Source organism: Coniosporium apollinis, assembly GCF_000281105.1.
Source record: "Coniosporium apollinis CBS 100218 chromosome Unknown supercont1.5, whole genome shotgun sequence".
Taxonomy (NCBI): Eukaryota; Fungi; Ascomycota; class Dothideomycetes; genus Coniosporium; species Coniosporium apollinis.
This window is the reverse complement of record NW_006913267.1, coordinates 755722-769807: the sequence shown is the minus strand read 5'-3', so window position 1 is coordinate 769807 and position 14086 is coordinate 755722. Positions and strand designations below refer to the sequence as shown.

Here is a 14086-nt window from a genome sequence, read left to right as displayed (position 1 = left end):
CAGGCCAGGGTACCTGCACCAGACCAACTGGAATCGTAGCGGCGTTTTACGCAAGCTCCAGTATTACCACAGCCGGGCAAGTAGGGGTGTCCGTAGAAGACCGGTGAATGGGGACGTAGTGTCTTACACGCGGATCCTGAGGAAGCTAGTTCTACCTCTTCATTTGGTGAAGCAGTTTGGACATATAGCCATGTTCTCATGACGATTGCCATGAAGAGACCTGGGTAAATTATCAGCCAAAGGAGTACTGGTGAAGCGGTGGCAATCAGAGAAACGCACATTCAATATTCGTAGGAAATGTACTCGCTCCTCAAGTTCGGCAGCGTAATTCCTGCAGTCTATAGGTTTGTTACAGTCCACCAAACCCCACGCTCTTACTACAGATTGACTGGATACTTCGTACGTATTCTCTTGCCATACCTCACGAAGAGGAACGGGATTGGTATTAGGGCCGTGGCGATGAATCCTAACAATGAGTTTCCCCACCCGAGCCCCAGAGCGTTGTACATCTTCTGGCCGCCCAACGGCAACACGGCGGCAAAGACAGACCGCATTACCGTGCAAGCGGCCATGGCAGACGCAGCATGCAAGGTGAAGACATCGACAAGATACGTGTTTGGCGCCATCTGAAGCGGTCAGCCTACACCGTCTCAGATTACCTGAAGCGATATTCCGGCCGATCAGTAATGGCTATGATGTGACTTACAAACAGCATTAAGAGCCCAAATCCAACGATTCCCGTTCCGAGAATCGGTACAATCCAATGCGTCTGAAACTCCGCAGACCAGCCATACCAGAGAAGGCCAATGGGCATTGCGACGGCACCGGGATACATCAACGGCAGCCGGTGCTCCGGCTCGAAGTCACCTTTCCGGATATGTTTTTGTGCAGTCCGATTCCCCCAGACCGTGGTGAGCACCTGACCAATGATGGACCCTATTCCGAGGCCGAGGAACGAGAGACCGGCTGTTCCGGTCGTGAAACCGTAGTTGGTTACGAAAATGGACGTGAAGGTGCTGAAGAGGATGTAGAGGTACGCATACGCTACAGCAACATACAAAGATAAAAGAAAGACAATCGGTGAAGTAAAGAGCATCTTGCTAGGCCTGATAATGGAGAAGAGGAAGAGGTCTTTCGGACTAAGGCCGCTGTCCAGCGATGACTTGAGATGGGGGTTGCCGGTTTCTTTCTTCAACCTCGCGACCTTGTGGTTGAGGATTGCCAACCCATACGTCTCTTTCATGAGGAAGATTCCCGCTACAGTAATGACACCCGCCGCAATGGCGGTCACCCAAAAGACCCAGCGCCAGCCAGCCGCTTGGGTAAGGAATCCGCCCGCAATTGGTCCTATTATAGGCCCAACAGTTGGACCGCTCATCCATAAGGCCATGGCTGTGCCCCTCTGCTCTCTTGAGATCGTATCCGCGATAGTACCGCCTCCCAAGGCTAGGGGCGCCGAGCCAACGCTGCCAGCAAAGAAGCGAAAAGCGATGAGCATGTCAAGATTGGTGCTGAGGGCGCAGGCAACATTGAAAACTATGAAGAGGCAATTGCAGGCGTGATAAAGCGGTAGTCGGCCATACATCTCCGACAAAGGGGCAACAACTGGAAGCCGTCAGGTGACTGTACGAAATCCACGTAACTTGGGTATGCTTACCTAAAGGGCCAAATGCGAACCCAAGCACGTACACAGAGACTACGAAGCCTGCCAGCAGCTCGCTCGACGAGCCAAACTCTTCCATGATCTGCGGCACGCCAGGCGCGAACATTGCTGATCCCAGCGGAGTCAAGAAGGTGAAGCTGGAAACGATTGCTACTGTTCCCCATCTCTTGCTGGATGGCCAATTCAATGGGTTCTCCGGATCATCGTCGCCGTTCCACCCGATGACATTGGGGTTAGCTGCTTCTGCCGGCGCGTTGAATTCGTCACTGGGGCCGCTCTGGGAGGTGCGCGACGATAGTTCGCACTTCTCGATATCAAACTCTTTATCTAAGCCGTCCGCTCCTGGGCCTTTGATAATGCCGAGATTTGATGGAATGTCCGTGTCATGGCCCTCCTCGGCGGCTAGCTCCACTGCTTCGCTCTGGGCAGGGGCGGAGAGTTGGAAATCATGCCTGGCCATTACAAACGTGTAGATACTGGTCCTTACCTATCCTCGACACCCGCTTCGTAGCCGAGGACGCAGTCGAAACGTTACAATCGGTATGGATTTTTCTTTCAACCAGTGGCGGCGCTGTGCTCCCAATGATACATTCCCAAGCTCTTCCTTGAACGGCTTCCTCAGCAACAGACACGAAGCGCGAGGACACTCATAGCGGGAATGGAAGATGAGGGATTGGGAAAGGTTTACCACGGCCATCGCAGAGACGTGATAGCGAAGAATGCGGAGCAGTAAGCGGTTATAGCGGCACTTAGTGGTTTGGATGCAGCCAGCAGATCACTACAAAGACATCCACAGAGCCGCACGCATCTGCCGGTCTCTCCAGGTTTATGTCCTCGAGTAAATACGGATATGTTCCAGCATCCCTGGTCACAACTCAACACAACACCAAAATAGCTAGCTATCTAGGTACCTTACTTATCTGAATTCAGGCAAACCTCGAAAAGATGCTTAAGCAGACACCGCTCGGGAAGGGACCACAGCCGATCCGGGAAGCGGAAGTCATCCGCGCGGTTCCGCCATTACAAACATCACCTCGCCTCCCCTTCGTCAGCAACAATAGCCTCAATGTCGGCCATGTCGGCCATGTCGGCCATGTCGGCCATGTCGGCCATGTCGCTGATAGAAAAGTGGCCGACCCTGGCAGCATCAACTGAGCGGCCATGCCCATTCGAAAGTACTGGCTACTCCTGACCCAGCTCCTTCCGTTCAGCTTCTGTCGACAAGCCGCTACCGTGACTGCATTCGACACAGCTTCTCAGCAGCCATTCCACTTCTTAGGAAACACTTCTGCCTCAGCCACCATGCCTCGCGCTCCGGTGCTGTCCATATCCCATGGCGGGGGCCCCTTTCCCATCCTCGGCGATCCATCCCACAAGGCCATCGTGCACTCCCTCAGCACGCGGGCTCCCAAAATTCTTCGTCTCGGGACCGCAGACGCGCCTAGGGCTATAGTACTGGTCACAGCCCACTGGAGCGAGCGCAACCCTACCATCTCGAATGGCAAGAAGCATAGGCTGGAGTTTGACTATTACGGCTTCCCGGACGAGGCATACAAACTACGGTACGATGCGCCTGGGTCGCCTGAGGTGGCTGAAGAGGTGTTCAAAGTGCTTGAACAGGCTGGAATGAAGCCTGAGATGGACGAGGAACGAGGTATGCCACTATCTCTACGGCCCTCACATTGGGGCGGCGCCAGGGGGCGTGCTACGGCGATATGAACAACAGAGGACTAATAAACACACCCGCGCAGGCTGGGACCACGGTGTCTTCATCCCCATGCTTCTCATCAACCCGGCCGCCAACATTCCCATAGTACAAATGTCCGTCCTATCATCCGAGTCAGCAGCCGACCACTACCGGATGGGCGTCGCGCTGTCGAAACTGCGAGACTCCAACATTGCCATCATCGGATCCGGCTTCGCTTCCTTCCACAACCTGCGGCTTATGTTCAGCGGCATCATGAACGACCCAACGTTCAAGGGAAAGAATGATGCGTGGAGTGAGGCTGTGCTTGATGCGGTCACCACCCTGGATGCGGAGGAGAGGGGGTGGAAGATGGAGGCGTGGAGACAGTGGCCTGGTGCGTATGAGATGCATCCAAGAGGCGGCGCGGATCACTTCTTGCCGCTAGTAGTCTGCGCTGGAGCAGGCGGTGAGGGCAAGGCGGACAGCTACAAGGACGATTTCATGGGACTGGAAATGTATTCGTACTACTGGACATAGCAGGCCCGCAGAGACTGAGCTCAATTCTGTTGAGCTAGTTTGCAAGAGCTGGCAGCTCTTCATTTTGTGACCGAACGCCCTACGACTAGCTGAATGACTTCTCCTCCACTTAAGACTTGCCCGTGACACTCCTAGCGCCCTGCGAAGCCAGCGATAGGATCAAGCTCAAGGATACAGAGCGGCTTGGCTAACAGATTTTCATCTCCGAATTTCTTGCCAAGATCGCCGAAGAAGTCGCTCTTTTTGTGTGCCTCAAAGGCCTCCGAGTTCTTATACCTGTGTAGGGATGTGTCAATATACTGCGGGCTTGGGACAGTGTGGGCTTAAGGCGAGATAGAACACTCACGTCTCGATCATGACGAACTCAGGCGTGTCTTTCTTCGTCTCCTTGTGCAGATGATATCTGAGGGTGTTCTCTTCGTTCTTGTGGACGTAGTCGGCCAGGTTGCGGAGAAGCTCTTCGACCTAGAAGACCTAGATTAGCTTCATGGAAGCATGGATATTTGAATATAGTCACGCTTTGTTGAGGTATTCCAGAGATATCTCTGCAGGGACTGGAACCACTCACTCGGTCTGCTTTGCCCTCCTTGGGCGTGATCACAGCCACGACTACGACTTCAGACATGGTGAAGGCTCTTGAAAGTTTTCGATGCTCTTAATTAGTAGAAGGAATTGGTCAAGGGCGATGTCAGAATGCAGGAATTGGCTGGTGAATACTCAAGTATTTGTGACGCATGCTCCACCTACGAGGGGTACTTCAGCTGCCCCGCACCGGCGGATGTTTCCCGCAAACTCTCGGTCTTAAGATGGAATGTTTGGCACCTGACAGTTATTGTAAAGATATTCATCTACACTATCTAGGTAGATTACTATGTAAAACGCTCCTCGGTCCCGCGTTGCTGTTCCTCAATATGCTGCCCACCGTGCATGATAGGGGTTTGGTCTGTCCTGGTACCTACCTACGCGAAAGCACATCAACAGCCGAACATCCCTCCCAACCCTGTCAATGTATCAACGCTGAACTATTTTGAGTGAAGTGAGACTCGCATATAGTACTCCAGACAGCTGTGCAAGAGTATACCCTTTCAGCTTCGAAGTCCTAGGTCCGTTCTTCATAGAGTCACGTCCTCCCTGCTATTGTCTGATCGACATTGAGACAACACGAGTAATGTACCTCAACTTCATGTCAATAACAAGTTCTAAGGCATATAATGTGGCACTATAAGACCGTTCGGAATGCCATGGTCCTTACTTTGGCGACAAAAGAGAGTACGGAGCGACTTTGGCGCCTCTGAACTCCCTGACGCAGTGGAGCTCACCAACATCCCGTCTGATACCGCGAACGTAGACCTTAGTAGTAACAGTACCCCCTCGAACTGGCTACGAGAAAACTACTATGGATCTCTGTTGGACCAAGCCGCGGTGTTGTTGCGACCTGGACCGAAGAAAGATGTGCTGGGTCACTTTACGCTCCTTGTACTAGAGAGTCAGCCTGTCATGTAAGCTTTGCTCCGCCCGTAGAATCGGGCGCGGTAGCTACAAACGTGTGCTTTTCACGCCACGTATTCTTACCTCTACGAGCAGCACATCTCTCTTTATCTTTACGTTTCTCATCCAGCCGTGGGCACCAGAGGATCAACGACCACACCCCCATCATCCCACCGTAGAACCCGGATGACTCTCCCAAAGATGGCCTGTCACGCTGGCCGACTGACTTCAGCCGCGACATCATCCCCATCATGGTCCATCTGCACAACGACTACTGGCGAGGGGGGCCCTCTTCTCGGCTCTCGCGGCCGTCTGCACAGGCGTAGAAGCCGACGCCTGGCTCATCGATGACGAGCTGTTTGTAGGCCATGACCGCGCATCACTGACTCCCTATCGCACGTTCCGTAACCTCTACATCAATCCGCTTGTTGAGATCCTCCGCCGCCAGAACCCTTATAACGTGTACAACAAGTCCGACCCCCTTGCCCGAGCGCGCGGTGTCTTCGGCACCAGCCCCAACACCACGCTCGTCCTCCTCGTGGATGTGAAGACCGACGCCTCAACCACCTGGCCCGTCTTTCTGTCGTAGCTCGCGCCTCTCCGCGAACGGGGTTGGCTAACTCGCTACGGCTACGTCGAGGTCCCCTGTCCCTAGAACAGCTCCAAGCCGTGTTACCACAGCAAGCAGAACATCTTGCCGCAGCCGACCACAGTCGTCGGAACCGAAAAAATCGACAGAGAAACCTGCCACGCGAACCGGAACTGGGAGGCCAGCGATGCCTTCATGGATGCGCGAGTTGGCGTCCTATCGACGACGAATAAGTTCCGCTGGCACCCTGGTGGCTCGAGCGCAGAGACGTTGTATTATCTGAAGAGCTCGTACTATGCGAGCGCGAGCTTCAAGGACGCGGTAGGCGACGTCACGCTCGGCTTCAGCGAACGGCAGCTTGCAATTGTAAGGGAGCAGATTCGGATCGCGGAGTTGAGTAATTTGCAGACGGGGTACTGGGATTGTCCGTCATGGCCAATTGGACTGGTCTTCCGCAAGATGGCCATTACTTTGAACCGGCAGTTTGGCATCTATAGTGTGTGCCTCTAATATGGTGGGATCCGCTCGGTACACACCGCGCCCTTTGGGCGAGTCCCGCGCTTCCTCACTAATGATTGCATTCTTCAGTATTGATGCTTCTAGCTAAAAGAAGCTCTAGCGCATCGAATCCTATCACCTCTATTAGCCTTTTGATGTAGTCTCCAGGCTACCTTGTCAGACGGTTATTACCAATCTCATGCATGTGGCTAACCAATGCACGCTAAGGTTCCCCACCTTCAAGCCGTTAAGGCACAATCCCGCTGGCGGCATTGTATAATGAACGGCTTTAACCAGAAGATAATGCGTTGGTCAGCATATTCGTCAGCATATTCGTTCCTTGATTCGGCTTCTTAGTGTTCTGCACCCCGCACATTGTTGACGGAGATTTGCTCATGCACCGACGGATTATGTGACGTTTGCCGATCACTTCCGCAGGTATCTTTCTAGAGAATATAAACACCCATGGAGACAGCACGAAGAAGCGGAACTTCTCTGCTCGTGGACTAAGTTGCAGTGTTACGCATGTGAAGATGAGGCTCCTCCACTTAATCAGCGCCGTCTTGTTAATTGGCTACTGTACCGCGTTTCCACCAACGGGTGGGAAGAACCGATACTGTGGGAAACACAGATATTTCTGGCATGATGTACGCGCCTTGACTTCTCTTGCAGCTTTTTTGTTCTCACATGTGATTTTGAAGCCTACTGACCGTTGGATCGATAGAAAGATAATGGTCTCTGTCAAAGACGCGGGCTGAGGCCGTACTTGGTAAACTATTCATTTCCAGGCTATGTTATCTCTTAATATCAAGATTGCATTACTGAGCTACCTCCTAGTCTGATGTCCTTACTACCGATTTTGCGCCGTATTACAGGGCAGCCTCCGTGGGCGACAATGGAACAGTATACCGCTACCTTCATATCTGTCCCCGAAAAAAGAATATGCCGTACATTCTATTCCTACACGGATTCCCTTCCTCGCATTACGATTGGCGCTATCAGATCCCCTTCTTCGCTGAGCGAGGCTACGGTATCATTGCGCCCGATCTGCTTGGCTATGGCGGTACGGACAAGCCGACCGACCCTGGGGCGTATCGGATGAGGAAGATGTCAAGAGAAGTCGCCGGCATATTGGATTGTGAAGGCATTGAGAGTGTTCACGGTGTCGGCCATGACTGGTTTGCGGCCCTTACTCTACGTCTCGGGAGGTTCGTTGATCTGCTGACCACTCTGAAAGGGGCTCTCCACTACTGTCTCGAATGGCCAACTACTTTCCAGAACGCTTTCGTAGCTATACTTTCATTGATGTTGGTTACATTGACCCCTCAACTCATTTCAACCGCGAGGAGCTCGAAGAAATCAACGCACAAGGCCTCCAAACTCTAGGATATGCCCCCTTTGGGTACTTCTTCTACCAAGCGGACCCAAGCTCAGCAGCCCTCATTGACAGCCATGTGAGACTTTCCTTGGTGTATGTTCTTCGCCAAGCGGGCCCGTGGTGGCTGACTGCAAATAGTTCGATTCCTTTTTCACGTTATGGTATACTTCAGCGTATCAGCCCTTGTGGATAACCGATCTTACCCCTCTCGGTGCGCTGGAAAGATGGTTGAAGGCGGATCGAAGAGCCCCTCTCGGGAACTGGACGACAGAGGAGGTAAGAAGAGAAGTCCTAGCAGGTAGCAAACACCAGCTGACGGCTGATGTCCAGGATCGTGAAACTCACCGTAGAATTTTCATCGGTAATGGCGGCTATCAGGGGGCGTTGAAGTGGTATACAGTATCGTTCAATGGCCTCAACGTCGCGGAAGACAACGGTATGTCCTCATCTTAGCCCTGGCTGAGTCGATGCCTAGTACAGCTCTTGCTGACCCATAGTTGTTCTCTATAGCTATTCCACCCGAACGCGCCCTTCTTGACAAGCCCGTGCTGTTGCTTGCAGCTACCCGGAATCCGATCGGAGGTGCTGATTTCGCCGAGGCCTTGACTCGTCCATTTGCACCCGATTTACGTGTCGAGCGACTACCTACAGGCCACTGGATCCAGCTCGAAGCTGCGTACCAGACTAACGTTTTCCTTGAGAGCTTCTTCTTGGATGTCATAGACGGAAGTGGCGCAGATTAAATGTCTCGCTCTTTACGAAAGACCATTCCGTCCTCTTTAAATGTATCCCATCTAAAGCAAGAAAATCCTACAGTGGTGTGGATGACTCTTGTTTCGGTGTGTATTGGGCTGCTGACCGTGGGTATTGGGATCACTGGACACAAGCTTATCCGGAGGGACAGGGCACATTCCGTGCAGCTCACTTGAGATATGTACAAGTCGACTGTGTAGCCAGAATTTATGAACGGACCTCTCGTACTACTGCCCAGCCATTCGCGTGGTGTCTTCTATCCAGGTGATGCACCCATCATCGACAGGCGTTCAATAGCAACGGGCTCATGTTCTCCGCAGCTCAAGGCGATGGCGCTGGCTAAGCTCATGAAGCTTATGGACTGTAAAAAAAGGAAGCCGGAGTACGACAGTGTAACATTTACAACCTTCGCGGCAGTAGCAAAGGTTAGTTGCTTCAGATCGGGGTGGAAGCATAGCAGACTGGCACATCACCAAAGCCAGTCAAGCTAGAAATATGTGGAGGAGTGTTTTGAAACTTGCTAAGCCGGATGGAACATCCTACTCAGTTTTGTTGTTCCCAGCACAGCCAAAGCGCCGAAAGGAGATGAAAACACAGCCTGGGGCTCAAGCGTACATTCAAGAAAGCGCCAGAACTGCAAGCAACCATGCCCAGCGTGTGACCATCCCGTATTAGGTCTTATGTGAAGAGCCATTGCAGAGCCACCATGATGAGCGGCAGCAAGCGCACCAAATAGACATCTTCCATCCGAAAGATAGAGAGGTCGGTGACGTTCCCCAGTCGCTCAAACCGTAGGCTCTTCTTCAGCATCAGCATCAGCGTCCTGATCCTCCTTCTTGACGCCTCCAGAAAGCTCCGCATCTGCATCTGCCACAGTTTCGTCAGAAAGCACTCTGAGAAGCTTGCTTCACATTGTCACTCACCCTCATCCTCTTCATCCTCCTTGACCTTCGGCTCGGACTTGATAGTCGGCTTCCTGCCACGCTTCTTTGGGCTAGCTCCATCTTCGCCGCTCTCCTTGGGCGCGGCCTTGCGCTTCGGCGTTTTCTTGGGAGTCGCGTCTTCTTCGCCTTCAGCAGCGCCATTCTCAGCGGCCTTCTTCGGCTTGTTAGGACCGCGCTTCTTCTTCGGAGTGGCGGGAACCGCGCCATCTACGGCTGCGGTGTTGAAGATCTTGTCCTTGAGCGGACGCCAGGCATTACCGGCGGATGCTGCGGAGGCGTAGCCAGCCATTGCGGCGAACTTGTTGAGGTCGACCTGATAGATGTCAATGCATGCTATGTGAGAAGTGCAAGACACCTTGGGTGCTCAAGGGCTGCTAGGCCTGGAGGACGGTGACAGAGGCTAGTAAAGCGCAGACATGGGTGACCTGACTTGCGGAAGTGAGACTCACGTCGGGCGCGCCGCTCTTCAGACATTGCATGGCGATCGCGACAAGACGCGTCTCGCGCTCGTCAAGAGTGCCTGCTGTTTGGGACATGCTGCTGTGTGAGAAATGGTAGTTGTGTAAGGTAGTTCTGTAGATGAGTGTGGTTGGAATGGGACGGAAGATGCTTGCAACTTAAGGATTTGTGTGTTAGAACAGGACGAGGAGGAAGCGCGTTGGTGAGTCAAGGCCAGTGAAGCGACGGCGGTTTTATGGCCGCCCTGCTGCATAGCGCGCTTCACTTCGCGTTTGCACGGAACCCTGACGTCAAAGTTGGGTCATGTCCAGCTTTTCCATGAAGTCGCATGGCCTTCTGTTTGGCATAGCCGTTCGGCTCTTTGATATACTTATTTGGGCAGCAAGGAGTCACTTAACGGCGCCGTCTCCTGGCCAGAGCTTACAACAGCCGGTCGTTGTTCAGGTTTCAAAGTTTGCATGGAAAGGTCGATAATTATCCAGTAGCATTGCACAAGGAGCGCAAAATACTGGAAGGTGTGAATGAATGCCGGATTGGAAGCCAATGAAGCGCGTATGAGCACTAAGGCTGTTCATAGGAGAACTGGAAGGCTAGCATCATTTGACATTAGACTTGGCAGGCTGTATGCTTCCAAATTACAAGCTATCCACGAGGTATGGCCGCTTGTACGGAGTCCAGCGATCTGATACTTGCATCGGATTCACTAAGAAGCGATCGACAGAGAAATGTGATATGGACGGAATTTGAAGACGAGCCAAAGATACCGGAGGATTTGTACGAGAATATGGATGAGCTGACAGAAGACTCAAAACGACCGCCTCGTTGCCTCTCCTCCAGCTTTTCGCATATGACTAAATGCATGACTAGTTCGAAGGAAGATTCAACATAGAAGACTACAAAGAACGAATTTCGAAGATTGAAAGATGCCTTGGCAGCCGCTTGGATCTCTTTGCGTGCACGTACTGTTGCTGCCGAACAACGTCAAGCTCACGTCTGGCGCATCGAATCCCAATGCCTAAGAGGAGCTGCCAGATCTTCACGTGGGTGGGCCGGCGGGAGGTCGTTGTGTGTGAGAGAGAGAGAGAGAGAGAGAGAGAGAGAGAGAGAGAGAGAGAGAGTTGAAGATGTGGAAGACAATCGGAGTCTTGGCGGTCCGCGGATGCGGCTCTCGCCGGAGTTGATCCGAAGCGAGCGCACACAGCCTGAACTTCATTTGGACGAAGACATTGACGACGAGACCATCGACCACACGACACCACGACAGTTGCCCATCATGTCTCTCGTATCGGGAGAGAAGTCGAACTTTCAGTTCAGTAAGCTTCCCGCGACTCTACCTTCAATCCTTCCCGTGGGTTCGATGAGCAGCCCGCCACTTGGGAACCAGCAACTCAGTCTACGCCGCTAGAGCCCGTCTCTTCGCTCGCCTTCGTTACCGCGGATGAACACTGGAGGCTGCTACAATCTTCCTCTGCCGATAAGAGGCTGCTGAAGCGGCGGCGAGCGGAGAGACAAAGCCAGGGACCGGTCAAGCGCAAACTACGAAAACGTCACTCCCGGCACTGGCGCAGGCTGCTCACCGGAAACCATTAGAGGGACAACACACGTCGAAAGCCAGTTGCTGACTTGTTCTTCAGTCTTGCGACTCCTCAACACAAACGTCGATGGCAAGCAGAAGGGTAAGGAAACCCACAACTATCAACATAGTTCCTGCGCTGACTCGAATCGCCAGTCATGTACGCCTTGACCAAGATCAAGGGTGTCGGACGCCGCTACAGCAACTTGGTCTGCAAGAAGGCCGATGTGGACTTGAACAAGGTTCGTCCACCCCCATCCCCTACAGCCCAAGCAACTCCATCTGACACCTATCCCACAGCGCGCTGGTGAACTCACCTCCGAAGAACTCGAGCGAATCGTCACCATCATCCAAAACCCGACTCAGTACAAGATCCCGACATGGTTCCTCAACAGGCAGCGCGACATCGTGGACGGCAAGGACAGCCAGATCCTGGCCAACGGCGTGGACAGCAAGCTACGCGACGACTTGGAGCGTCTGAAGAAGATCCGCGCTCATCGTGGTCTCCGTCACTACTGGGGCCTCAGGGTGCGTGGTCAGCACTCGAAGACGACTGGCCGTAGGGGTCGTACCGTTGGTGTGTCGAAGAAGAAGGGTTAAGCGTGTGCGATGGATGGTGGGCGTCATGGGTGCGAATTGCGACTTGCGCTTGGGCATTTTTGTTCACATAGCTTGAAACAAGATTTGCCTTGACTGTGGAGCTGTGGTGTGATGAGTCGCATGACACTTTGAGCATCTCGAAACGATGAACGCGCTGTAATACAATCCAAACCCTTCATGAACGTAAAGTGTTCTATGAGCAGAGTATGTCCCAAGCTTCCAAGTACAACCAAGCGCATACTCCCAGCAGGAAATTTTCACCGTGCCTTTCATACAAGACGTTGGTGGAGTCCCTTGATATGTAGCTTCAGTGTCATGAAGTTGTTCACTCCCTCTGTATCATCCACACAACTACCCTTGAGAAGGGGTCAAAGGAGTCTTCTATCGGTAGTGCACAGCTATCTGCCAAGGAGCCATGAATGATTGAAGCCGCCAATGCAACTCTTCATGTGGAAAGAGAGCTTTTCAAGGGACGCCATAGGATTGCAAAAGCCACCAACGCCACGTATAGAGGATGCGGTCGAACCCACAGTCAGCTCCGCCAACCAGAGTGCAATTTTTTCAAGTCAGCCAAGAGCCTCCAGGGCGAAGCCATAGGATCTTAGAATACCAACAATGCCACGTATAGGTGATAACATCGACTCCACTCAGCGATGCAAGTCCTTCGACTTCTTACGGTCGAGCCTGCGGTTCACAGCTCCTAGGACCACCTGTAGACTAATCAGCATCGACATAGTTCTCATCACAAGCAACAGCTCCTCACCTTCAAGATCCCGTCCCCCGTCAACTCTCCACCCTCGGCGCCCGTAAACGGCACCGTATCCACAATATCCCTAAGCTCCTCCTCCCCCGCCAGCTCCGCCAACTCATCGTCCAGCTGCTTCAGGTGTGCCTTGGCTGCTGGCTCTCTCCCAACCTGAAAGAACTGAATGCCCACCTGCCAGGCCGGCGCATCAAGCTTATCCAGCTTCTTCGCCGCCGCGACAATGGGGCTCTCGACGTCGTCGGAGGGCTCCCCGTCTGTTATGATGATGATGTTCAGCGGCTTCGTGCTCTCAGGACTCCGCTCGTAGCGCTTAAGATACGGCCTCAGGATGCCATTGAGCCGCTGTCCCGTCGGCGTGCCTCCGCCCGGCCTCACGGAGCTGAAGATCTCGGCCACGGTGCTGGACAGCTTCACATTGTGGTACCACTCGCTGTCCGCGCGGTTCAGAAAATAGAGGTCGATGCCGTCGGCGTCGTGGGCCACGCAGATCGGGGTGATGGTTTCGAGGGCGGACCGCGTTTCGGCCCAGCGCGAGCCGGCCATGCTGCCGGAGTCGTCGATTAGGAACACGGTGTCGAAGCTGCTGAGGAAGGTGTAGGGGTCGTCTGCTGGGGGCGCGAGGGAGTTGACTGAAAGGGCGGGGGCGGCGTTTGGGGCCGCGGTGTAGGCGGGTGGGGCGTCGGTGGTGGACATGTTAGGTGCGGCTAAGACTGAATTAGTTGGGGGTTTTGTGAAGATGGGAGCTAGAACTGTTCTGACCTGGCCGTCGAGTTGTCGGAGATGCTTCGACAGGGTTGCTGCTCGGTCGTGCTTGCTCGCTGTCCTTTGCTTTAAAGCTCATGCTCCGGATTGAAGATGCTGTTGTTGAGGTTGACGATGTTCTATTCGGGTCCTTGCGAAAAAGTCTGTGTTTCAGACTGGAAAACATGCTGTCATTATCTGGAGTACTTGAACTGTTGTAGTAGGAAGGTGAATTCGTTTGTGAGCAAGTCACAATGGATGCGGAAAGGATGGCCGACATGGTGAATTAAGTGCAGGGACAAATAACAGTGACAATCATGAACCGGTAGGAAGTGCGGGGAAGGAATATTTCGTGCTCAAAGTGACCGATGGTAGACTACAGTTCAATGGCTCCGACCCAGAGGCCCTTT

General features: G+C 53.2%; 8 protein-coding genes across 8 annotated transcripts; 4 read left to right on the top strand and 4 right to left on the bottom strand.

The window, feature by feature from the left end:
• Positions 1–377: 377 nt before the first annotated feature.
• On the bottom strand, positions 378–2123 carry W97_01620 (uncharacterized protein; the record flags this gene model as incomplete). The annotated part of the gene is made up of 3 exons (XM_007779525.1): positions 378–626; positions 707–1605; positions 1658–2123. The coding sequence occupies 3 exons, from the start codon at positions 2121–2123 to the stop codon at positions 378–380; spliced, it is 1614 nt and encodes a 537-aa protein (XP_007777715.1).
• An 842-nt stretch (positions 2124–2965) lies between these two features.
• On the top strand, positions 2966–3887 carry W97_01619 (uncharacterized protein; the record flags this gene model as incomplete). Its single annotated transcript, XM_007779524.1, has 2 exons — positions 2966–3317; positions 3415–3887. 2 exons carry the CDS (start codon positions 2966–2968, stop codon positions 3885–3887), a joined length of 825 nt encoding a protein of 274 aa, XP_007777714.1.
• Positions 3888–4018: 131 nt separating this feature from the next.
• On the bottom strand, positions 4019–4512 carry W97_01618 (uncharacterized protein; the record flags this gene model as incomplete). Its single annotated transcript, XM_007779523.1, has 3 exons — positions 4019–4163; positions 4234–4352; positions 4456–4512. 3 exons carry the CDS (start codon positions 4510–4512, stop codon positions 4019–4021), a joined length of 321 nt encoding a protein of 106 aa, XP_007777713.1.
• A 616-nt stretch (positions 4513–5128) lies between these two features.
• W97_01617 (uncharacterized protein) lies at positions 5129–6474 on the top strand (the record flags this gene model as incomplete). Its single annotated transcript, XM_007779522.1, has 5 exons — positions 5129–5156; positions 5197–5386; positions 5472–5550; positions 5608–5949; positions 6031–6474. 5 exons carry the CDS (start codon positions 5129–5131, stop codon positions 6472–6474), a joined length of 1083 nt encoding a protein of 360 aa, XP_007777712.1.
• A 930-nt stretch (positions 6475–7404) lies between these two features.
• On the top strand, positions 7405–8583 carry W97_01616 (uncharacterized protein; the record flags this gene model as incomplete). The annotated part of the gene is made up of 5 exons (XM_007779521.1): positions 7405–7640; positions 7700–7916; positions 7979–8116; positions 8171–8276; positions 8351–8583. 5 exons carry the CDS (start codon positions 7405–7407, stop codon positions 8581–8583), a joined length of 930 nt encoding a protein of 309 aa, XP_007777711.1.
• A 794-nt stretch (positions 8584–9377) lies between these two features.
• W97_01615 (uncharacterized protein) lies at positions 9378–10073 on the bottom strand (the record flags this gene model as incomplete). The annotated part of the gene is made up of 3 exons (XM_007779520.1): positions 9378–9460; positions 9517–9850; positions 9987–10073. 3 exons carry the CDS (start codon positions 10071–10073, stop codon positions 9378–9380), a joined length of 504 nt encoding a protein of 167 aa, XP_007777710.1.
• A 1082-nt stretch (positions 10074–11155) lies between these two features.
• On the top strand, positions 11156–12169 carry W97_01614 (40S ribosomal protein S18; the record flags this gene model as incomplete). Its single annotated transcript, XM_007779519.1, has 4 exons — positions 11156–11309; positions 11631–11672; positions 11726–11811; positions 11870–12169. The coding sequence occupies 4 exons, from the start codon at positions 11156–11158 to the stop codon at positions 12167–12169; spliced, it is 582 nt and encodes a 193-aa protein (XP_007777709.1).
• Positions 12170–12816: 647 nt separating this feature from the next.
• Positions 12817–13628, bottom strand: W97_01613 (uncharacterized protein; the record flags this gene model as incomplete). The annotated part of the gene is made up of 2 exons (XM_007779518.1): positions 12817–12879; positions 12933–13628. The coding sequence occupies 2 exons, from the start codon at positions 13626–13628 to the stop codon at positions 12817–12819; spliced, it is 759 nt and encodes a 252-aa protein (XP_007777708.1).
• Between the last annotated feature and the right edge of the window lie 458 nt (positions 13629–14086).